The sequence below is a fragment of the Centroberyx gerrardi genome, chromosome 13, assembly GCF_048128805.1.
Source record: "Centroberyx gerrardi isolate f3 chromosome 13, fCenGer3.hap1.cur.20231027, whole genome shotgun sequence".
NCBI classification, from domain to species: Eukaryota; Metazoa; Chordata; class Actinopteri; order Beryciformes; family Berycidae; genus Centroberyx; species Centroberyx gerrardi.
This window is the reverse complement of record NC_136009.1, coordinates 16,686,081-16,711,397: the sequence shown is the minus strand read 5'-3', so window position 1 is coordinate 16,711,397 and position 25,317 is coordinate 16,686,081. Positions and strand designations below refer to the sequence as shown.

Genomic DNA, 25,317 nt, shown 5'->3' with positions numbered 1-25,317 from the left:
ATCACTTTCCTTTTACAGGACAATCACAAATACAAAATCCCAGCAGCTTAATATCATAAAACATGTAAGGATTATATAATAAAATGATCAAAACTAAATATTCAACATATTGTTTGGATGAGTCAGAAACCTCCTTTGTATACCATCAGCCTAAGAAAAACATGTGAGGCACACTGGGTTTCTCTATCATGTGAGCTCCACCAGGATACCAGTTTAAACTAAATATTATCAACATTGGAAAATGTGCTTCTAATGTCATTGGGTATTATGAATAGTGCAGACAAGTGACACATAATTAGAACTCAGAAATGTTCAAAATCAAATACTTTACTGTGTGTTAAATACAAAAAAGAAAATACAGGAATGACAAAAGTACCCCACTACATCTCAAATACTGAAAGACCAAAAAGAGGTAGTTAGTGTACTTAGTGTTTTTACGAAACCCTTTTGTTTGCCCCTGAGCAGCAAAGATGACAGCGAGACAAATGACTAATGGAACATTAAAAAGGCAAAGTAGAGGTGAAGATCTATCATTCTATTACCAAAAGCACAGTAATTTCCTAATACAACAGACCAACTCCCTTTTTTGTCTTAAAAGCAGCTGACATTGAGTTTACTCTCAGTTACTGTATCATTAACCAATCCGACAAAATCTATCACATTCATACAGGTCATGATTATCAAGTCCTTTACATTGCATATAATAAGCAGTAAAATTGAGATGACTTTTGCATTAGAATAAAACTACGTAAAGCAAGACAAAACCACCCTAGCAGCTAACTTTCAGCTAATTCGACTTTGTAAACATAAAGAATGTAGTTGCAATATTAAAACATGGTCAAATATGTAAATGCTTTGCTAAAACCACCTTTAAATGTCTGTGTTTATTGCTAAAGGAGAGACACATTTGACAGAAGGAATTAGAAGGAATGTCATGAAGGAACAGGGATGTTTGAGATGAAATGTCTTGATAGCAGTTGGAAGTGAATGCGCTCTCATGGAAAATGTTCAGGCATCTCTATGACAGTAACCTCTTTTGCAGTCCTCCGTTTAAATCTTATATTTCATCTTTCCGCTTTCACTGATCACACAGATATGCTAAAAAAAAAAAGAAGAAGAGAAAAGTCAAAATGGAGAAGAAAAGTGAGGTCAACAAAATTCATTACAGCAATTCCTGTATATTTTTGTGATATGATGCCTGCCATGACATTCAGTGTTATTAACATCAGGAGCCATTCCTCTGAAGCAGAATCACTGTGACTCAAGTCAGAAAAGACAAATTAAAGTGACTTACATTGAGGTCTCTAAAATACTCATTGTAGTCTAAGGCATATCCAACCACAAAACGATTGGGTATCTCAAAGCCAACATCTGAAATCAAAGACGGGAGGAAAGTCATTTGGAAGCAGTTCCATAGTCCGCTGACTCACTGACGACTAATGAGCGGCAACCATTGTTTTAACGGCAATGAAAGAATGAGTCATAAAAACATGAAAAGGGTTGGTCAGGTACATACAGTCAGGGAGACATGCTGAGCTATGTGGCCCTCTCTTCACCAGCAATCTGAGAAAGATAAAAGCAGACGGTATAATGTGATATCCCCACCTGTCGCATAGGACGTCATGGTAACAGTGTTTATTTTAATAGTAGCATCTGAAACCTGTGTCCCTCATTCTCTCTCTCTCTCTCTCTCTGTCTGTCTAGACCAGAAAGAGGAAATTGAGTGTCTCGGGGAGCAGGTCAGCTTTTTTCAACCAAGACTTACCCTGCTACTTTGATCATTTTGGGCCTGAAGGCTCCAACATGCTTCAGGAGAGTCTTCATTGTCTTCCCTGTGTCTACAATAGCCTGCGAGGGACAGAAAGATGAGTTGAGACAGGAGGAAACTACCAACACCCCAAATGTAAAACAAGCTAAAAAAAAAATTAAAAAAAAAGAGGGCCTGAGTTTTCTCACATTGGAGCAAAAGTGAAAGGGAGAACCTGGTCACACTGTACTCCAATTCTGCAAACTCTTTATGTGCGTCTTCTCTGAAATGACTTGGCTTCCACTGAAAAAGGGAAGGTCTGACCAGCGTGTGGTGTTTCACGCAAAAACCCATCTGACATTGAGAAATGTCGTCAGCCTCAGGAAGAGGGAGAAGTAGCAGTGGAGTTTAAGCCATAGCAGTATGTTTTGCTGCCTCAGTTCTTCTGCTGGCTGATTATGCATCTATTGTGTGTTTGTGTGTGTGTGTGTGTGTTTCTCAGCCCTCATTAATATGTAACACAGAGCTACCCATCATCATTGCTCATTGTTCAAAATGTATAAACGTCAACACAGCTTAATATAGGAATGGATTATCCATAGACTATTACACATAAAATCTATTTTTTTCCAGACTGACTGCATGTGAGCATATACTTTAATAGAGTAAAATTTGCAATATATAAAGAACACATGCAACACTGAATAAAGAATCACAGAATAACCTTTAGAGAGGGTTCATTTCAAAAGACCGCAAGAAAGAAATTCTTATACTTCGCAATATATCCCTCTGAAATAGCAGTCATTGAAAGCTATTGGTAAGGGCCTATTCACTGATGTTTGAGCACTGGCTAATGATTGCAGTATCAATATGCCCTTTCATGCGATATCTACTCAAGTAACCCCCCACTGTATGACAAGAATTGATTTCTTTCTTGTAAATGACGTTCCTTCCCAGTGCACTAATTCCCCTTGCAGAACACAATTATTGTGCTAACAAGAAAGTTTCTTGGGTCATCTTGGAAAAACAGCTCTCGAATTTCCCAGATATAGGGCAGCTAATTAAAAAGTTTGCTCATGTTGAACTCAGGTCCTGTAGAACAAAAAAAAAACTTTAAGATGTCTTCTCTTGACCTGGATAAACATCTGGAGCGAGGAACACAATGGGCCCATTTCGTGAAGTCAGGGGAAAAATAGAGAAGCACAACCATGGTTGACTCACCTCCACAATGAGTACGTTCTTATGTTGGAAAGAGAGAGAAGAGAGGGAGGAGAGAAAACAATTACATATGGTTAGGAATGGGTAACAAGCTATCTCTGATCAACCACACACACATTCCAAGATAACACTCACAAAGGCTGGTGTGCAAACGCTATGTACCGTACTACAGTGATTTCATAACTACACTAAACAGTTGTGCATTCTTATGATCTGAAATATATACAGCAACAAATTATATAGTCAAACAGGAAACTCTAAAAACAATTTGACAAATGATTTTTTAAGACAGGCCCTGTCAATCAGAGCTGCTTCCCCCTCTATCAGTGTTTTGTCCCACACAGCAACAGAAAGCCACAGAAAGAGAAAATTATAATCTCTACACATCTTAATTTAGAGATGGGGAGAGGAAAGTGTTGAGACAAGGTCTGTCAGCTGTGTCATATCCAATCACAATGATTAAAGCAAGCGGTATAGCAATAAAGTTTTATTACATGTTATGACACCAGTGATTACTCAAGGAAATGAGGGCACCTAAAAAATGCCAACCTCATCCAGATAGGAAATCTATGCTCATTGCTTTTTTTTCATGTCACACTGAAATAGCTGAGATTCTGCAAATGTTTGTCTACTCAATTGGAGACAATTGGGTAGTTTTTAGATTGGATAAGTTTGACAAACTTATCTTGGTCAAGAAAAAAACGGAGTCGACAAACTCGTAAACTGCCAAATAGATGTAGCCGTACGCTGCCACTTCTTTTCAAACAAAGGATTCAACCAACCATGTAGTCATGCTTTGTCTCTGCCTCATTATCCATACTGAGATTGAATTAGAGTACAGTGGCCCGGCAGAAATATAAAAGAATAAACTATATTATTAAACTCCACACAGAAAGGGCAAACTACAGTATGCGAAAAGCTGCATGGGCGTAGGCCTAACATAAACTGTGCAATGTGCTCCGTGTCACACAGCAATTAGATCACTTCTTCCAGCAAAACACAGCAGCATTCAGTTACCAATGGGGTGACTAAATTGAGTTGTACATCGCGGAGAGCTCAGGGATTTCACAAGCAGCCTTAAAATACTGCGTGAGCAAAGCAACAGGCAATGAGTCAAGCTCACCACCTCATATCTCATTCATGTTTCACGCAGCTATGCCACGCCTGACTACAGAGTGTATCAATGTGTGTGTGTGTGTGTGTGTGTGTGTGAAGCTTATGAGTGTGTGTGACCGTGAGTTTCAGATCAGCTGATTTATATTACGTAAAAAACTACCTCTTGTTGACCTATGAGTCCATTAGTAGTGGTTGAGCAAACAAACAAGCCCTTCACGCGTGTGCGCGCGTGCGTGCGCACACACACACACACACACACACACACACACACACACACACACACACACACTTACATAATTTCTTCATGTCTACATCAATTCAAGAAATACAGGGACAGAAACAACAAAGATAGAATTAGATATTGTGCAAGCCATGGCAGTTTCATGTATGCTCAATTTGTAGCCAGTATGTATGTAGTGTGTTCATACAAAACAATTAAAATGCAAGGATACAAATGCAATGCCTTCTCTACATTGTTTTTCTACCAGTAGCAGCCAACATTGAACAGTATCTTGCCAGCTGCTTGGTCCTTGTCTTCTGCAGACCTCGCCCAGATAGACCATATAATAATATTTACTATAAGGTCCTGAAAATGGAGAGTTTTGTTTTGACACTTCCAGAGTTCAAGGTGATTATGAATTGCTGTAGGCGACAATGTAGAGGTATGCATTGCCTATACTGTCTCGACAAGACCCTATAGTAAATAGTATACAGTCTTTCAGGGCTTGGTAAGGACAAAGCAGCTGGCAAGACACCTTGCAACAATTGTTTGGTATTTTAATTATGAGAAGTATTTAATTAAGAGACTTATTAGAAGCCAACGCTAAAGTAAATAGTTATAGTATTTAAGTCTGCTGGCTTTAAGAATTAAACTACAGATACACATACACACACACACACACACACACCACTGGGAGTGGATTTTATATTTTTCTTCTAATGGGATTAAATTATAGGATGCTTTAAACAATCATGTGTGATTCCCAGAGGAAAAAAGATGCCTTTTGGTCATCGTTGGTTTGTCAGTAACTGCCATCTTTGATCTCCTTTGCAGAAGCACTGAACCATTTCCTCAGTGATGGGGGGAGATAGCAGATTATAGGACAGGCTGCCCTCTTGAGGCTGCCGTCAAACATTACCTGCCATCTCAGTTTATTTCACTGTAGTGGGGCTCATAACAACATCAGAGTTTCATGGGTGTCAGATGCACTCTTCTTCTTTAGGATGCTACTTTGCGTGATGTTGATAATAATTACCTTTCCGGATAAAAAAGAAAGGTCCTCAGCTCCCAGAATGTGGAGATCCTCTGTCGACTGGTCATTCTACAATAAACAGAAACGAGAGCAACATACTGTTGCTGTTACTGTTGTTCAGATGTGTTAGAAATTGCTCTGGTATAACCTATTAAACAAGTATCAACACATTCACCATTTTCAAAAAAAGTGATTCCTACTCTAATAAAATAATTCCTGGTATGGAAGTAAAGCACGTTATTTGATACTGTTACAGTATTTTGCCTTCATAAAATGGCTACATTTTATGGAAGGAAATCATCTCTATACTGGAAACACTGGATGAACTTCAGGTAAATATGTATTTTACAAAATAAGCATATAGCATCATCTGCATGCAAATCTGCAGTATTTTTCTCCTTTGCATGGGCTATGGAGGCCACATGATACGGCACATCCAAGGCCAAGTTACACAAAGATACGACTGTCATAACATTATCTAAAACATAAGTCATACATCTTCTGACTAAGTCATGAGACTCGACCATCATGGCTGATCATCTTAAGCATAAAGGGAGTATCCATTTTTTTCACACGCCACTTATCCTAGTGCCAATGTCTGTGTGCGTTCTGTATTAAAGCGGGCAGAGCCTCACCAGGTAGCTCTTCAGACGTATGAAATGAACCCTCATGGGTATTGTGTGGTTGGAGTTGCGGCTGAGAGCTTTGATCCGATCCACCAGGTCGGCGGAGAACTGGTAGCCTCCCTTCAGCACACACAGCACCACGATGGCATGGTCCCCCAGGTCGTCCATGATGTTTCGAGCAAGGCGCTCTGTCCTGTAGGGTTAGACAACAACATGACTTTATCTTTCATAGCTCAACATGTTTGCTTCACATAAAAACATGAGCATGCTGGAACTAATGCCAGTGTAATTTGATGTTGATTACACTCAATGCAAAGTTGCCTTCCAGCACCAACTGCTGGGGATCCGGTTGGGTGAGAATCACAAAAGAGCTCCTAATCCGTCATTATAATAGTACTTAGGCCAAAATATGAGTCATTCTTGATTTGTTTTTGTTTTTTTATTTTCAAGATCATCATTTAATATAAGATATCATGAAGAAACACTGACAGTTTTATACAGAACCATACAATAAAAAATGGTGTCCCCTTATAGAAATGATGGCTTCACAGAACCCCTTGGTTCTATTAAAAACGACCAGTGATGTTTTTTTTAATGGTTTTGCAACTTTTTAATGGTTCTGTAGCCGTATAATCTCTGGTAGGCTATTTGAATAAACTCCAAATAAGAAGCTTTAAAAACTAGCTTAATGGTTATACATGGCACTATTATATCCACAGAGAACCTCCAAAGAACCATCTTTTTTAGTGTTGTACCTGTCCATGATCACGCCATGTGGGATGTAGACACAGTCTAAATCCCCTGCATAGTGAGCTGGATAGCTGAAGAGGTCTAAACTGTAGCCTGGCCAATCATCTTTGATCTGGGAGGAAAAAGATACACTGTTGTAAACGCGAACATTACACTGTTTGCAGTACTATTGATTGCATAGATAAAGTAAAACCAGAGGGAAACGATCGGACTCATGTTACAAAGTTGCATACTTATTATCAGTATAAACTGCGTCAAGCCAGCCAGAGAGAGACTGAATGTTGCATTGAAGAAAATAAAAACCCTGATCTACAACGTGCGCAAACTTTTTGCGATCTGCGCCGTGGGCAAGCATGTGCATCCATGAATGAGTAGCCTAAAGTTCCCCTGCATGTTGGACACTAGCACACTCGTCCATTCCCGGGCTAGTTTCTTATTTAATTACCACAATTCCGCCGCTTCTTCCCTCAGATTGGACGGCGTCGTCTGCCATGTTGTTTTTTCCCGATACAAAGGCTCTAAAGTGCGCTGGTTAGTCGTTAAGAAATTGGCACTATAGCAGCTATCGGGAGTTGTCACTGAGGAGAGAGGAGGAGCATCGGTGTGAAAGAATGTTCCCAGTTCACATCCAACCACTAATGTTTGCACACTTTGTTGTGGCGGGCGGTGGGACAGACCACAGACACCAGGGGGCGACATGGGACGGTTCCCCCATGGCTTGGATGACTTGGGCTCAGGCGCCCCTACTTTTAGTTTCTGTCTGGCTCAGAGGCCCTTCGGCAGCACTCATCTGCTCACTGGGCGGATGGGGGAAGAGCAGATCAGGACTTGGGTTCAACACAGCCAAAGGCACACAGACACAAGCACTCACACAGTGGTAACCGGGTTAATAGGTGGATGATACAGCTGCAAATTTCCCGATTTGCACACAAAGGTAGCGTGCCATCATTCATCACTGTTGTTGTTTGATAATTCGTTTCGGGACGTGACCCTTGTTGAGTGACACTTGGGGGACTGGCTGGTTATCATAGAAGCCCAAATTACTTGTGATTGAGCCTTCAGAGGAATATGACTTTAGAAAACAATAAAACAAACAAAAGACAGAGAGGCATGTGACATCTTGAATGTCTTGTAACGGATTTTGAATTGTGAAATAAAGATAAGTGGAGCGGAGTCTTGCAGAATAGTTTCACATCAGTTGTTTGCTTATTGTAAACACAGAATTGCCAGGAGGGTATAGTGTACCTATCAGTTAGAAAAATATTTAATTATAAATTAAAAATATTTGAATAACCTATTTAAGATTAACAGATCTATTATAATATTTAAATAGGCCTACCAATGATTTGAATGTATGTGCGTAATCAAATGTGTTAACACCGCCATCTTGTGGTAAGGGAATGAAAATGCTAGAAACAGTGCCGCAGTCAGACCAGAGGCTCCTCTTGTGGCGATGACAGACTCAAATCTCTCCTTCATTGCCTTCATAAAAATCCAAATAAATATCCTAATTCCTCCTTATTTCAATTTACCTTTCTACCTAAAGTGCCTAGTTTACCTAATCTACCTTACCTTTATTTAAAGTACCATGGGGTGCATAACTACAACAGACTGGACTGGACAGAGTGGACTCAGTGGTGGAGAGAGTACTAAAACATCCTACTCAAGTAGAAGTATTGTTATGTTGCTGATATTTTACTTAAGTAGAAGTGAAAGTACTGTAAGGACAAAGTTTTCAATTTAAGAGAACAAGAGGCCAAACGCTCTCACCTATGCCATTGTGAACAACAGTCCAAATTTTGAGCTTTTTTGCAAGCCTTGAACCCTGGGATTCCTCTGGTCAGCTTGTTCAGCAGCAGCAGGGTTTGGGCTGTTAGACTGGACGGCTGTGTCATTCCACATTAGAGCTGTCTGCTGGGGGTCCGTTAAGAGGGTGAGACAAGGTGTCTGGGCCACCCACCCATGCACATCCACAGCAGCTGTAATTAAACAGTGGTACATTGACAGCTGGGGAGCCAGATGTCAACAGGAACATTAGATTTCAATCAGCCAGCAGAGTGCCACCTCTGAGGAATGGAGGGGTGTAACCACAACACTGCGTTGCAAAATCTCTCAAAATGATTGAAAAGCGTTGGTCAGGAAGAGTTCACACGAGTAAGATGGCCCGCACAGCTAATTTTACTTCAAATGGAAATATGTCTTTCCGAGTCTTTATCAAATTCGAGTCTCAGCAATAGAGCCAGGCGCGAGGCTGTGACACTGGCAAATTACCAAGCGATCACGAACAGCCCGTGCGCGTGAAACCCGAGCTCGTGAGCATGTTGCATTGTGTGACGCCGTCCTCAGTGTTTGCACAAGCCAGATGAAGGTTTGGGCCATTGATCAAGTCTCGTCAAATTGTTTTGATGCCCACGCTGTTCGTGCGAGCGGGCCTGGTCCTCCTCCGCCCCGGGGCCAGAGAGCAGTCTGGCTCTGGCATTTCACACTCACTCAGCAGTCAAGACCTGTGACCGTCCACAGACTTTACCGCCAACTGTTCCCTTACCCTCGCCCCCTGTGCTCGGCCAATTATGAATATTCAGCTCGCTATGAAAGTAATTCTGTCAGACATGCAACTGTCCGGCCAGATAATGTCAGTGTTGTTGTTTGTAGCATTTGAGGGGAGAATCTCACAAGGACGCGACCATTCCTCTCCCTTCCAATCAGATTCTGATATGTGTGACAGCGAAAAGGAATGACTGGCCATCCTCAAGATGACCTAAATAATAAGCAGCACTGACTCGTTCTTTCTTTCTTTCTTTCTTTCTTTCTTTTTCTCTTTCTTTCTTTTTCTCGTTCTTTCTTCCTTTCTTTCCTCCCTTCTTTCTTGCTTGTTTTCTATCGTTCTTTCATTCTTGCATTCTTTCTTCCCTTCTTTCTTTCTTTCCTTCTTTCCCCCTTTCTTACTTTCTTTCTTTCTTTTCTTTCTTTCTTTCTTTCTTTCTTTCTTGCTTGCTTTCTATCTTTTTTCTTTCTTTCTTTCATTCTTGCTTTTTTCTTTCTTCCCTTCTTTCTTGCTTTCTTTCCCACATTTTCTTTCTCTAATGCACATACACACTCACACAAACGTACACACACAGAACACAGTCAATCCTCAAGATGACCTAAATAATAAGTAGTACTGACTTTCTTTCTTTCTTTCTTTCTTTCTCTCTTTCTTTCTCTCTTTTTTCTCTTTCTTTCTTTCTTTCTTTCTTTCTTTCTTTCTTTCTTTCTCTCCTTTCTTGCTTTCTTGCTTTCTTTCTTTCTCTAATGCACACACACGCATACACACTCACACAAACGTACACACGTACACACAGAGCACAGTCAATCCTATATTGGATCTGTGGCCATTTGTCATGTGTCTTTCTCATCCAGCATTTCTGATTAATCTGTCTCACACAAGATATGACTTGTGAGACGCTGCTGTCCAAATCTCATCTTTAACACTTTTAGTCGTTGGGGTCCCACACTGACTCCAAATAGAGAACATCACCATATTGGTGGTGAAAAAGACATGCCCCTCTACTGTTAGCTAAATCTGATAGTGGTAGTGTGTGTGTGTGTGTGTGTGTGTGTGTGTGTGTGTGTGTGTGTGTGTTTGTATGCCACTGAGTGCCTGTACACTAATACATTGGATAGGAGCCATTATGGAAGGCAGGGAGATGGGAGGCCATAAAAAGGGAGATGTCTGCTGGCAATTACTAACCTTGGTTGACTTTCAGTTATCGCAAGAGTGACTGCGATTACCATTGTGCCACTGCTGCCTTCAAATGATGGTGAGCAAAATGAAAATTATTTGCTCTCTCATAAACTCCATAATAAAAATGCTGATGTATGATCTTGCTGTATTACATATCATTTTAATGTGTTGAAAACCCTTTTCAACAAAGCAAGTCAAGCACAATGGTGCACATAAACACATGTTGAAAGTTCATGAGCTAATTCACGAGAGTAGGAAAGCAAAAAAGTAATAGCCTACATTAAGCATACCATAAAAAATAACAAAATACAAAAGAGCAAACATATAGCCCACACAACATAAAAATGTATATAAACAAGGTTAGAATGCTCAGAAAACACATTATTTGACATAATGAGTTGTCCCTTCTTTAGATCTTAATGATTAACATTTACAATGTTCATGAATTTTTAACACTGAAACAAATCAGTTTGATGGTATTGACAAGCATAAACTCAAATGTCTACATTTGTTTTGGTGTCAATTCTAGGGTTACTAAAGCAGTAACAGCAGAATAATATATCGACTGCATATTGAAAATGCTTTATAGATCTAAATAAACGCCTGGAAGAGGAGACTATTCAACAAGGTGTGGAAAGTATTAGTTCTATATCAAAAAACGTCCTCAGCAGCAACTAAAAGATGGGACTGAGCGACAGTTCAGGTGTTGTCCGGATGCTTGTTTCATGTCCAGTTGCTCCATGGTACAAGCATCTCTTGACCTGTGCTTGTCTACTGTGCTGCGGTGTGGATTCAGGCCCTTCGTTACCTGCTCCACCAGAGCAAGGATCCACTGCAAGCATGTAAAACTCTATTAACATAATGACTTCCCTGTTTAAGTGGATTCTGATTCAATGTACTCAAAAACAAACTCAGTTATAGACATCCTTGACAGATTTTTTTTTTTTTGCTGTAGAAATCGTTATTGGACTTTTGAACAGTTTTTTTTCTCTTTCACTGGGACAGCATTATTCACTTGGCTTTCTTTTTCCTCATGTTTGATTGTAGCACCACTGTTAAACAGGTGACAGGAGATACAGACTCAAAGTAATGGTTAGAAAACAAATGATGCAACATTTTCAGGATGGATGTATATAGTCATAGTCTGCTGAAAGAATATATTAACAGTGGCTTGATGGGCAACACACTTTTCTCGACAATTGTTTTGGTTAACAGCAGCATTTTGGCAATATCAAAAACTTATCTCACATCTGTAGGACACCAAATGTAAAGGTGGGGTCAATAAAAATATCATGGAGGATTTCAGTAATTTAAAAAGGTTTTTCTCAATGTCCAGGATAGAACAGAAGAAGAGAAAATTCCTGTTTTTCCTCATCGTGTCAGTGAAGCCTGCGACTTTACTGTCACTCTACCCATGTGCTGTAGTACCAAAACGAATACAGAAAGAAAATGACTTGGTTTTGAGTTAATATATCCTCATTTTAATGAATGATGTCAATCAAGCTTGTCTGAGTTGATGACAAGTATTTATTTATTGTTTTACAGATAACATACTTCACAGGGTTACCTTAGAGGTAATATCTCCTGACAGAACTCTGTTTTGACTTGTCGGAGACAGAAGGGAAGATGAACATACTTTATCAAGCACACATTGTAAACAACTGAGCAATATTTAAGTCTAAATGGCGTACCATAGAATAGGTGAGAGACAACAAAACGTAAGTAAGAAGATGTGCCTCTTGCTTGCAAAGACAAAATTTTTCATTTTTACAAAACAAATAATGGTCACTGACATTTTTTTCTACTTTTTTTAGTGGCTGAGAGGTAGAATGAAGTATTTTCAGTCAAAACCAATGGTTTGATTTATTTATCTTATCACATCATTTCATCATTATGAGTGAAAACATCACAAGTGAATAAGTAACCCCAGCCCTCTGAATATAATGTGAAATCTGTACAAACATCTCCATTCATTGCAGTATTGTTTTGATTTTCATTGCGAAATTTTTACTTTGTATCCCAAATGTCCAACATTATAGCAGAGGAAAGTTTGTTTTTTTCTAGTTAGGATTTCACAGTACCTCTCCAAACTCCGGGACAGTGAATTCCTATATCTTTAATACTGTGAATAGCAAGGTCAGTTCGTTTTTGTGGACGAGGCGCGGAGATCGACGTATTCAGTTGGAGGTATCCGAATGAACACTTCCGGGTCCTTCTGTGGGTGATGTCACTGACGAAGGAGTTGGAGCATCTTGCCAGCCACCATTTGTCTGTGGAGATAAGACCGGAGAAAGTTAGCTAATGATGATAGAGTGTGGGGAAGAACTTGTTAAGTGTATTAATATCCCGATTAAAATGAATTAGAAGGTATATATTGCTGCTGTAATATGTTGCTGTGTATATCGCTATTGCAACTGTTCAAGAATGTAGACAAAACTGCCTTATTTTCAGATTGATGAGTTTCAGATGCTTTTTTGAAATCTTAAAATGAGTTTTGAGTGGGTTTCCTGGGCCCTAAGGTCATGAAACCTGCTCAAACTATAAAAGTAAATCTCCGGTTCAAAAATGATAAAATACGAAAATCACCAAAATTGGAGTTAAAAAGTTTTTCTGCAACAGCAGTGACATATGTCCAACTGCTACTCTAAGAGCCGACACTAAAAAACTGACAAATACTGGGTTTGACTGGGTCACAAGAGATTCACAATCTTCATTAAAAATATTCTGGACCACTTCCCTCCGTTTCCCTTCCAAAATGGCTGACATAATGTGAGCTAAACAGAGGGGATGTTACACAGAATACACAGACCTTTCATGTGCCTCCCAATATACCCCTGAGATGGTTGATAAAAGAATCAATTATACCAAATTATCACACTAGCTATTGGGGAAAAAAAAATAATAAAATGGCTCTGTAAAATGGAAACCTTCTCCAATCACGAAAAAAGGTTGACTAAAGACCATTAAGGACATTAATAGCAATTTCCGTGCTATTAGTGAATGCTGAAAATGTGCTTTGGCAGCCTCTTATTTCCAAACCCTGTTATTTCACATAAAGACTATCTGTCATCCTATTCAGCACCAAGAGAAAAAAAAGAAAGAGAGAAAAAAAAGCATTTCCAATCTTTGGGAGAGGCAACACCCACCAGCAATTTAAGGGGTGTAATTGCTGTTCAAGGATACAGAAGGAGAGGTGCGCCACATGAATGTTCACTCACAGCTCAGAACCAGAAGATATTGTCTGGCGAAATAACAAAGTGCCCACTCCTCATTCAGAACTCCCTTTGAAATGCTTAGAAGTATTTCAACAATTTAGTAAAATACATTTCTCTGCAATTTTTGTTTTGAGGCATTGCCTACCTAATCATCATCACTATTATTATTATTGTTATTATCATTATTTTTAGCACATCCCAAATAAAGAGAAAAATAACTCTTACATCACCCAACATGCCACCATAACACGACACATTTGGGGTTGTAGGTTAGTTTTTCTTTGCTGTGAAGGTAGAAGTATTTCCGTTTTGATCGTAGTTCCTTATTCCCATTGTCTAACACACCGGGACAGGGTTTTGAATGACACCTATTTACACCGGAGCCTGTTGCGTTTTGTTGCAGCGTGGACTGCACTGGAAGCTGATGGCTTGGGTGCGTCCACGTTCTTATTTTAGCATGAGGGGTGTTGCAGGCTCGGCTGTCAGTGTCACTGTGGCTGTGGATGAATGATCTGACCAATGTGCTTGGACTGTTAGCCCAAAGCCCCGCTCGTTCTGTCTATGTGACTGTCGTATTGATTCTGTTCAGTCCCGCGCAGCCTGTCGCTATGGATCTACATGCTAACACACCGCCTCCAGTGTTGCCTGTCCTGCCCAGCCCGGCAAGGCGAAGACCTAGAAAACTGGCCCAGTCTTTCACAGGCTACTTAGAGTTATTTTAAGAAGGAGCAACTGGGAACTTTTTTCTTGAAGCCAACCTTGGAACGGAAGGGAGGTATGGCTTGTCCTAGGGTGCCAATGTGAGAGCGGCGTTAGGGGGGAGGATGACACCTGTGTCCTTGTTCCTGTCGGCTGCAGGTGCCTTGCTAACGCTAATATCCTCCGACAGACTAGGAGCGTGTCCAGCCACTCAGCCTGGCCGCTGCTTCATTGCCTGCCACCCAGGGCATGACTGGAGCAGGGGGGCAAACGCCTGGACAACAGCCCAACCCCAGCACACCCTGCTAAGTGGCATCCCAATATACACACTGAATTATACACACCCTGTAACTGGGGAATATTTCAGAAAGTAAGACAGCGGGGAAACGTTGGGAAGGACAGAAGGAGATTGTTTACAGGTCTTACGTTGATGCCCTGTGGACTGTACATCTGGCTGGCTGCAAGGCTGTCACTGTATCCTCCGGTCTGGCTGATAACATGGCGAAGGGTATCCACCTGGAACAGCGAGGACACAGAGACAAAAGGCCTGGTCAGACAAAAGCTGCGGATAACAAAGACCGCCGTGCGCAAGGAAAGGTCAGTCTGATAGTAAAAGGGTACCGTAAACAGGAAAAGGTTACAAACTGTGAATTAGAATGATTTGGCTGCTATTACAAGCTTGATAACAGACATCGCAAAAGGACAAAAATACACAAACCGTGACAAAGAGCAACTCATTAGGAATATATTTTTAGTTGTTGCTAAATGCTACAATAAAATCAGAGACATTAAAATACAATGATCCTCAAGTCATGATTTCTACTTTTACAGATCTAGACTATTGACAAAGAACAAAATATTTTATTCGCTATATTGATTCCTGTATATGTAGAGATGCAGGCTATTTTTCAAATCAATTTCTTTCTCAACACTTGAAAAAGGGTGTCTATTTGTGTGTGTATGTGTGTGTGTGTGTGTATGGAGGAGTGGGGGTGGGGAGGGTGGGGGGGGGGGGGGGTGAAGGGGGGGAGTGGAACAACTTCAGTTATGGAACAAGGATTTCACACACAGCACTCCAGCAAATGCTCTGATGAAGGCTTATGTCGAAACGTGTTAGCCTGATGTGGCCATCAATAAAAATACGGTATAATTGAGGTCAAGTGTCGTATTATTTTTGAATAAATTTTTTTTTGTTTTGGAATGCTGCCATTCCCATGTTCTTCATGGCTTCATTGGAAGCCACTTTGCAATTTTTGGCAGCGCAGCCCGCCAGGTTATGCGAGGAGGCGCACCTGCCATATGGATTTCACACAGCGTCAGAATACTTCATTCAGGAGGCCAATTTGGTCAAAGTTGTGATTTCTTTTTTTGGTTTCATTTGCAACCCCGGTAGTGAGGCCATTTTGAAACGTTCAGGAAAATGACCTTTTGGAGGAACATGAGTTTCAATTAAAGACCGACCCACAGGACCTCTTCATCTCCTGCGGGGGTCATCGCTTTGCATATTCATGAATGACCTAAAGCATTTGGAGAGCTGATTTGAACAGAAAGGCGGGGTGGAGAGATGGAGAAATGATGCCAAAAGCGCTGAAACCAAATGAGAATATCACCACGGGTGGTGACTCTCCAATCTATGGTGAGAGTTGTAACACTCAGAAACTCTGTGTTGGTCATCATTGTCCACTGGGGCAAGGTCAGAGTGCTGGAGTGCACCAGTGGCTATGCGAACCCTTGTCAGGAGTGCTGATGAGTGTTGCACCATTTCCAAAACTGTCTGCAGTCGTCGACTCAGCCATTGTCGGGTTGACAATGGCTTCTACATTAAGTGTAAAGCTTAAGGCTGAGTATAACCTCTGTCTCGCCGACTAGGTCAAGAGACTCCGTCATTATATGCATTTACGCTCCCAGACTGGTCAGCGGCTCGACAACTTCACAAGTGATCTGCAAGAGCTTGTGATCTTTTGGTCATGTCAGACACTAAGCTTGGAGAGGCGCCTACCTGGGATTGTATGTTGGCCCCAACCTGCCCCCCTTGGTACGAGTCCCCATTGAGGGACTGCACACTCATGAACAAGTCTCCGGAGTTTGACATGTTAAAAGAGCCAGCAGAACCTGAGAATACACAGAGTCAGACAAGGAGAGAGAGAGAGAGAGAAACAGCAAGAGAGTAGGACAAAGATTGTAGAGAAGAGAGAAAAAGGGGAAAAGGGAAGGAGAGGAGAAAGGGAAAAGGAGTTAAAATGATCATGCAAAAGCAAAAGTGCATTAAGTGGGTTAGTTGGGGAGGGCAGCAGGCAACATGTGTCCACTATCTACAAAACTGCAAGCTGCAGATACAGTAGTAACACATCAAAATATAATTGAACCATAATTTTAAAAAAGTATCAACCAATAAGAACCATGAAATGTATAATCACCATAAAATTGTTAAAATCCAGTTAAAATAAGCCTTATGGATTGTTTTGTTGTTAAAGCTCCATGCTGCCGGTGTTTCATTAAGGAAGTACTAATTGATCCGCAGGAAGACCCAAAGAATCCTCTTTGTCTTTAATGGACCCCAACTCCCCAGATGTAAAGAGACCATCGCGTAACTTGATTTCAACACCCGGTCCTAATCCAATACAGTTGAGAAGTCTCTATATGACAAAAGACTCGGCTTGCCCTCTGAACAGCTTAATGGCATGCACAAGGTCAACCGGACAAGAGACAGGATAAATTAACGTCCACAAGACCAAGAGGTCAATACCAGAGAGAGAGAGAGAGAGAGAGAGAGAGAATAACCAAGTGAGAGAGACAGAGAGAGAAGCAAACAGGCAGAGAGAAAGAGAAGAAAGGCAGCAACAAGAAAAAAAGAGAAAGCCATACCATATTACTGGGTTAGTTAGGGAAGCGTGGGGTGTTCTGTTAGTCAAATGAAACAGCAGAGACTGAATTCTTGAGTTGGGGTTGTGCTCTATTTTTTCTCTCTGCTATCTTTCTGCTCTGGTATATCACTGTCCAGAATTAAAAGAATCCCTCATCCTTGGATTGTTGATTCTTTTAATGTCTACAACGTCCAACTGAAGCTCACCTGCTGAGTTGGGGGTGGACGGGGAGTTTGCCTGGCTGCCGTGAGCCGACACGCTGGTCGCGCTGACTGCGGTCTTCGCTGCATACATGTTGGCCTCTTCTTGGAACTTGCCAATGTTTTTCTTGTATCGGATTCTCTTGTTCCCAAACCAGTTTGATACCTGCGAAAACAGCAGTGATATGATAGCCGCTCAGATATCGACCCTTTATTAATTAAAGCTGATATCTATGCAAGCAGTTAAATGAAAATTACAATTCTACAAGGCCTTGCTTGAGAGAAAGAGAGCAGATTGCCACTGATTTAGAATTTTTGGAGCACTTTTGACAGACTTATTTATTTACCACTGATTTACCACACAGTGGAAAAGTGTAAAGTCTAAGTAGGCTAATTAGTTCTTGCTGGTACCTGTGACACTGTGATGCTGCACTTCTTGGCCAGCTCTTCTTTGGCCTCCTCACTGGGGTAGGGGTTACTGAGATGGGAGTAGAAGTACTCATTTAGGATCTCTGTCGCCTGTTTGTTGAAGTTCCTCCTCTTTCGTCTGGACAGAGAGCAGCAGGGAGAAGGAGAGAATAAAAAAAGAAATGAATAGAGTCCTCTCTTCCAGTTCCATTTCACCAAGATAGAGGTCAGTTTAGTTTATTTGCACAGTGCTAAAACACGGAAGCAAAATGATTAAAAAACTACAATAAAATACAGTTAGAAAAAACATAGAGAGAAGGGATCCAAATCACTAATTTGTGCAGGGAAGAAAAAAAAATCGGACTTCAAAACAAACAAAAGAAAGAAACCAAAAATTCAAGATGAAAGGCAAAGACTCAGCTGGATCAGGGGAATAAAAATATATTTTTTTAAAGGAATAGAGAATAGAAATAGAGAGACGCTACAGGACATTTTTAAAAAAAGATTTATATCAAGAGAAGACTGCTGCTTCTTAAACAAAAAAAGTTGTAAGTACTTTAGCTGTACCCAACCGCAGCATGTTTCACAACCTGCTCCCCCCCCCCACCCCCCACCCCCACCCCCCATCCACACACACACACACACACACACACACACACACACACACGCACAGACCTGGCGTCAAGAAAGCGTGAGCGCAGGATCATGACGGCCTCGCAGGTGCTCTGTTTCAGCTGCATCTGGATGGAGCTGAACTTGCGGTGGATGATGCTGACCATGCGCTCGATCTCTTTGGGCGAGATGGGTCGTGTTCGAGACTGCTCCCTCAGCAGGTTCATCACATGGGTGGTGAACTCATTGCACGCCTGGATGCACAGACAGACAGGATTCGTAAAAAAGAATAACCATCATAGGGGCTCGACAGCTTCAGACTCCACACTACGGGAAGAACAACAGAGCGAAATTGGATTCTCAAGTAGCTGCACCTTTAGCGGTAGGCCTAGTGCTGACAGTATTACAGAAGTTGTGTCAGTAGTAATAAGAATAGTCTGAATTAAAGTAGCAGACAGTGCGATGTTTCACGCCAAACAAAGTGGCAGCGGAGTCATACAGTGGAGGTAGCAAGACTCGCAGTGCTCTGAATATTAAAAAGACTTTTCTTCAATGGGAGAGAAAATGTGACAAGTGAAGAGAAATCTAAAATGACAGGAGGCTTTCAGTCCCGTTCACGTTCAAGAGGTTTAAACTGTCTCTCTCTCTCGCTCTCTTTTCACTCCATCTTTCAGTCTACCTCGTTCCCTCTCTGTCTGAATCAGTCACTGGATATGACTGCATTCAGAGTCAAGGTGTCTGTTGCTTGTCACCACCAGGGTTACGTCAGTCAAAGTGATGCACGGAGCAGCCGTTCTGCTTGCACACACATGCCAGACAGCACTCACTCATACACTCACAAGGTGTATGTAGCGTGGTGACACAAAAATGCTCAGGTGTATATTCACTGTGACAGTTAGCGATGACTAGCCTTGCTTGGAGAAGATGACAAACCCAGAATGCTTTGACTTCAGTGGGAATGACAAGATGTTACAGTCTTTGGAAAAGAGCTGGGGTGTGACTGATATAATGGCTGCTTGCCTGCTGAAGATAACATCTCAGAAAGCTTGGCTTGTCATGAGCTGGCATGTGAGAGCTTACTTCAACAGCATTATACATATATAGTTAAACATTCTTGGGGAAAAGTTTCCATTTGAATTGTTAATTTTTCTTGGATTTATTCATCTATTTTGAAGAGAGAATTGTCTTTTCACATGCCTCCCTCCACAGGGAGGTCAGAGGTCAGATTCAGCTACAGAACAGCACAGTGGAAGTAGTAGGGATTCATAGGGATTCAGTGTTTTGCTCATGGACACGTTAACAGGGCAGATGCTTCCTATCATGGGAGCTTGAACCTGGGCCTTCCTTTTGAAGGTGCATTAATCAGGAAAAAAAAAACTGTGTCAGATGAGAATGCTACCCCTGAACCGCCAATGCACTAGTACATTTAGTGAAAAAATACAATTATTTCAAACACAATGTCAACAGATTCTGGGCTTAATAGTCGGGGGAAATGTCTGAGAAAATGCTGCATGTATTTTGGAGATAGGAAACTAGTTTACCTTTACCTGTTCATACTTCTCGAGCTCCGTGTGGTAAATTTGTCTGATCTGAGACAGCTTGGCCCGGTAGTCGGAGTGTTCTGCTGAGTTGTCGGCGCCCACACCCCCCGCAGCGGCTGCGGCAGCTGCTGCGGCTGCTGACCCGCCTCCTTTCTCTGGCCCAGAGACGCCCTCCGCCAGCAGCATGTTGTCCAATCGCATCAGCTGGGCGTCTGGAGGCTCCTCCTCCTGGGCGCCACGGATACTGAGCACTGTGGAGGACAGGAGAGGAAGGCATTACAGCAATGATACTAAACAGTCTTATTTATGTTCAAATCACTTTTAGGGTAAAGCAAGTGACTAACATCTCAGAGTTATATCTTGCAATATAGCAAATAATAGTTGAACTGAAAAAATGAGGGTTCGCAATGGTGAGGCAGAGGTATTTTAATATGACCAAGAAAGAGTCTCAACTATTGCTCCTGCTCCCGTCTACCAAGTGAACTGAAATATGGCCATCGTTTTAATAGCTCAAGTCTGTGCCATAAAAACCTGCAGCCTCACTGAGTCTGGCAGCTAGGCAAGATAATAAAACTATCATTTCATCGATTTTGAATATCATTTCATGTAAATAATTAACACAGCCTTCCACCAGAGTTCATTTTTCATTGCTCTCCTTATGCTCAGGCTATGGTGTTTACTCTCTCTGGCTTAAAACAATATCACCTTGTCAGATGGTATCTTAAAGGCAAAACAAAATAATACCACAAGTGAGATATTATCATATTCATGTCAAGACACCTGGCTGAAATAAAGATGATAAAGTAATAACGGCGCCCAGTATAAGGAGATAAGAGCATTCAAATAGCTTCATTCCTCAGTGAGAATACAAAAGTTTAAAAATTTGAGAACTATTTTTATTCTTATTCAAAAATATTGCTGCAAAAATAACAAAAAATCCCTGTCATTGATTCATTAGCAATCTTAAAATGCTTGCTTACAATGAAATTTGACAGAATGCAATCACCAGCATTATTGAAATATTGCACAATCAGGTAACATATTTTCCCAAACTGGGTACATAGTATTTTGAATTGTCTCCCTTTGTTAAATAAATAGCAAACAAGCAGCACTTTATATGGTACAAAGGACTATTAAATAAATGCACTACTGCCAAACCCTAAACCCTAGTGCAGTTCTAACAATGCTGTCATTCCCATTTAGCGAGACTGCTGGAGGACGGCTTTAACACCGCCACCGAGCTCTGCTGTGTTCACACACTTGTTTGGGTGAGAGAGTGGCCACAGTTTGAACCTGGACTCAGCCTTCACACTCCTACAGGCGCTCAACTCTCCACTTTCCCCTCAGCTCCCATGGTGTGGTGTAAACACAATCAAGACAGGCATGCAGAGACGGACACGCACACGCAACATACAGCACATACCATATCAGCCTGCCATCCACACATATGGAGAAATATACTGTATGTGACAAAACAGACAAGGACTTGCACAAGAACGATACTGCTGACTCTTTCAGTGATGACCAGACTCGTTAGTGAGCTTTCTGAACATATTCTAGTACATAAAACATGCACTCATTTTTCCACGAGTGGTGATTTATTAAAGCTGAGTGTCAGTCATGTTGCCCTTCCTCTGTCTGCCACTAGAAGGCTCCCTAGGTAAAGGAGCAGAGCTTCCTGCCTTCCTCGGAGGTGCTGAAAACAGCCAACCAGGTGCAGCCCTCCATTCCATCCACTGTCTTCAAGGACAAAGACAAGCTCACGCTGCCAGCGCATTTTTTATACACACTTTTATCTATGCAGCTATCAAAATGCTTCTGGGAGGACTGTCTAACACTATGTATGTGACTGCAGACAATGACGGTAAATGGCAGAGGGGGCTTGGGCAGGCTGTGTGTCAGTGTTAGTGCTGGAGGCCATATTGTACCCCGAAGAGACCGGTCATAGGGACGGCTCTTTTGTAATGAGGATGTAAGGCTGAGTCGCCCTGTGACCTTTCTGGTGAGTCGGGGTCCAGATGGATTCCCAGTGCCTCGTGGGGAGCTTGTCTACCATGATCCTCTTCTCCTCTTTTCACTCCCTTTCCTTTCCTTTCCTTTCCTTTCCTTTCCTTTCCTTTCCTTTCCTTCTCCTCCTCCAGCACTAACATCATCAGTTCCCATCAGCTCCAACACGTGAGCAAGCTCAGCTCAAGAGGCAAATGTCAATGGCTATCAGACGGCTGGAAAAGGTCAGGAGTTCAGATGGGGAGCAGGCGTGTGTTTGTGTGTGTGTGTGTGTGTGTGTGTGTGTGTGTGTGGACGCATGCGCATGTGTGAGTGTGTTGGTAGGGCGTGTGCCAGATGAATATGTGGATATTTTTCATGTGAATCACACCAGCGGGAAATTATAACACTCGCCAATTTGATTCTGACAAAATAGTGGCACATCCCAACCAGAGGGGGAATCTAATGAGCCTAAGAGTGATTTATTCATTCCCTCCAAGTCCCCGAGTGCACAACTAAAAGCATGAAATGGATTAAATAAATACAATTAATAAGGATAATCAAACAATTCACTGTGCTGTGGCATAATTACCCTAACCATAGCCATCAGCTTTATTTATTTCTGTTCAGTAATAGCAATGAAATCGATTAGACCTCAATGCCAGTCAGACTTCTCATTGTGAACTCTGCCACTGCGGACTATACATTAACATAATCACCTGACAGTAGGAAGTGGCCCCCATTACAATATATCATGTGCTCCCGACACTTTCATAATAACACCAAAACCCTTTCATACACACTCTCCAGTCTATTCTCGCAACAAAAGCATGGAGATCATACTGTTCTGCGATTCTCTTATCCCACGGACAATCGCAGAGTGGTATCTATAAAAGGAAGATGGCCATCATCTCATCTTGATCATTACCGACAGACTTAATTGAACAATGAGAGGACACAATTCCCCTCTCCCTCACTTCCTCCCCCTCCCCCCCCTTCTTCCCTCTCTCTCTCCTTCCCTTTGTGCGTGCTCTTGTATAATGCTTTCCCTGAGATGTAGGGCACTAAACCCAAAAAGGCAACACATAAAAAATGAATATGTATCATAAGCATTACTTGAGCCATTTCCTGAATAATGAATGGGAATCTAAGACTAAGCCTTTGTTTTTGTTATTGACAAAATTAATTTTACTGTTTTACTTACTTAAGAGCTGGCTCATGCCCATCGCCGCCCTACTTGCTGTTTGCAGACAACGAGAGTGTAAATAAACATGACGATTAAGCCACCCACTCACACAGGGAGAATCAAGGTGCACACGCAAGCACACACACTGCACGTGCACACACGCGCACGCACGCATACACAAGTGCATGCACTCACGCATGCACGCACATACACATCCACACCTACACACACACACACACACACAGGATAAATACACGACTATGCATATTGGCAGGCTACCCCAAGCACCCAGCCTGGCGCCCTGCGAGTGCCTTTAAATGAAAACATGTTTAATTAATGACGTTGAAGTATTCTGTCACAATTAGGAAGATGTACGGTCAAACAAGCCGGCAGTGATGTCCCTGACAGCCATGATGAAAGTTTCCCCTCCTTGCCCCTGACTGGCAGCTAGCAGCCAACGCTGGACTGGATCCATTTCCCGTCAATACAGTAATGCGATACACTCCGCAGCGCTGTAGTGTATATATGTGTGTGTGTGTGTGCGTGTGTGTGTCCTTCCCTGCCTAGCTCTTGTCTACGTCACATGGTCCAGAGAGGGCCAGGCAGTGGCTGTGCTCTCTATTGATTGTGTGGACACACGTCATCTAGGGTTTCAGCAGTTAATAAATCAGGCCTGCTCCTGACACAGCCGTGTGTGTGTGTATACATGCGTGTGTGTGTGTGTGTGTGGGCCTGTCAAAGACCAGTCAGCAGGAGTGAAAGCGACAGCCACATGATAATGTAACATCACCACCATTCATCCCTGCCACACGGCATTCTGGGACAAAACAACAACAACCTAGGAACCTGAAAAAAAGCAGTGTGATTTACAGCAGACATGACAAGTATCACTAATACAAATCCTCCCCTCCCATTCCTTGACGGAGTTCAACCTCCTGCTCTCATCTGCATGTGATAGAAGTCCAATAAACCAGTCTTCATAGGACACAATACTGTTCCATTTTTTCACATTGACCCACACAGTAGAGGTAAACTACAGTGCTAAGCAATGCTATTATCATTACTGAGAACACTAAATGAACATTATGTTACATTATATCCACTTTACTGTATACGTAGCAATTTCTGCTTCCCACTGCTGCCTAAATTGAATCAAGGCTTTAAAACAGAAAGGACAATCATTGTGAAATTACTAATTATAGCACACAATAAAGTCTATGCCGAGCCGACTATTATTATATTCTAAAAATTTTGTATGTTTATAACTCAAATGGTCTTAAGATGCTCTGTACTGTAACTCGAAGGCTAGATTTGTGCTCTATTCGTGAGCTCATGGGAAACTTTCTCAGGCCCAAAATGTTCGCTCCATCACCAGATAATGGGAAGCTGTACAGCCTCAGTACACAAGGGCATAGTCATAAAGCACCTCTAAAACAGCTTTATGTTTTATCAGCCATCTCGAGTATCATGTGCAGAAGGGGGCAGAGCTGGAGTGTTCTATCTGATACTGGGTGGGGGGATGGGGGATAACAAGGACAAGGAAAAACACCAAAGAAATACTGGAGGGACAGGGAGGGACAAGGAGATGTGGATGGTACGGGCAAGGAGGGAGAGAGTGATGGAGGGAGAATGAAAGGCGAAAAATAGAAATGGAATAGGAAAGCGAGGTGTCAATTAAAAAAATGAACCCCAGTGCATTTGGGAGGTGACAGCTGGTGGGAGACGAGCTGACAGGCGTCACATTAGGCGGATTTGGTGGCCGCTCCCCTCATCCCCTCCTTTTTTTTTCTCTCTCTCTGTCTCTCTCCCTCGCCTGGCTTTCTCCACTGGCGATCGGTAGTTTCTCATGCGGCAGTAGTGGCGGCGGCAAGCGAGGCAAGAACTCAGCTTGGTGTTTTTCAGAACAAGTTCCCCCTGCAGCTACTCCTAATAACGGTAATTATCGTCATCATCTGAGGCTTAAGCAGGCCAGGCTGAGGCCTTAGGGGCTGGCCTGATAATGAGGCAGCCAGCGCCAGAGGAGAAGACCATTCAGAGCACCGCCCTGCCACCAACACACAGCACTCCCATTTAAAAGCCTTCATTAAAATAATTCATTATTCAAAATAGGCAATACATTAGCCCCCTGGCTGTCAGTCTTTCTTAAGGTGTCTTAAAATATATATCTTCTTG

At 41.9% G+C, this 25,317-nt stretch overlaps 2 protein-coding genes across 6 annotated transcripts in view; both read right to left on the bottom strand.

The window, feature by feature from the left end:
* Positions 1–337: 337 nt before the first annotated feature.
* Positions 338–7,274, bottom strand: prtfdc1b (phosphoribosyl transferase domain containing 1b). The gene is made up of 9 exons (XM_071925095.1): positions 7,156–7,274; positions 6,716–6,822; positions 5,970–6,153; positions 5,338–5,403; positions 2,969–2,986; positions 1,766–1,848; positions 1,517–1,563; positions 1,295–1,371; positions 338–1,098 (listed from the first exon to the last, which is right to left on the bottom strand). Exons 1-9 carry the CDS (start codon positions 7,201–7,203, stop codon positions 1,051–1,053), a joined length of 678 nt encoding a protein of 225 aa, XP_071781196.1. The 5' UTR covers positions 7,204–7,274; the 3' UTR covers positions 338–1,050.
* Positions 7,275–10,934: 3,660 nt separating this feature from the next.
* LOC139931539 (pre-B-cell leukemia transcription factor 1) overlaps positions 10,935–25,317 on the bottom strand; it is a 61,493-nt gene continuing 47,110 nt past the window's right edge. For 2 of the 5 annotated variants that reach the window (XM_078287766.1, XM_071925066.2), the window contains 7 exons: positions 19,974–20,224; positions 18,496–18,686; positions 17,824–17,959; positions 17,419–17,578; positions 16,348–16,460; positions 14,775–14,864; positions 10,935–12,704 (listed from right to left, as the gene is read on the bottom strand). In XM_078287766.1, the coding sequence (XP_078143892.1) occupies positions 12,612–12,704; positions 14,775–14,864; positions 16,348–16,460; positions 17,419–17,578; positions 17,824–17,959; positions 18,496–18,686; positions 19,974–20,224 (1,034 nt within the window). In that variant the 3' untranslated portion in view covers positions 10,935–12,611. The remainder of the gene's footprint in view (positions 12,705–14,774; positions 14,865–16,347; positions 16,461–17,418; positions 17,579–17,823; positions 17,960–18,495; positions 18,687–19,973; positions 20,225–25,317) is intronic. The other 3 variants (XM_071925067.2, XM_078287767.1, XM_071925070.2) reach the window with 3 other exon arrangements.

Bases quoted from the DNA above. Each gene is read 5' to 3' on its own strand.
- prtfdc1b (XM_071925095.1), bottom strand. From the start codon at position 7,203: ATGGCAGACGACGCCGTCCAATCTGAGGGAAGAAGCGGCGGAATTGTG. The intron at 6,823-7,155 runs GTAATTAAATAA...TTTTCCTCCCAG, and splicing joins GAAGAAGCGGCGGAATTGTG to ATCAAAGATGATTGGCCAGG. The intron at 1,372-1,516 runs GTATGTACCTGA...CTTTGATTTCAG, and splicing joins CTCAGCATGTCTCCCTGACT to ATGTTGGCTTTGAGATACCC.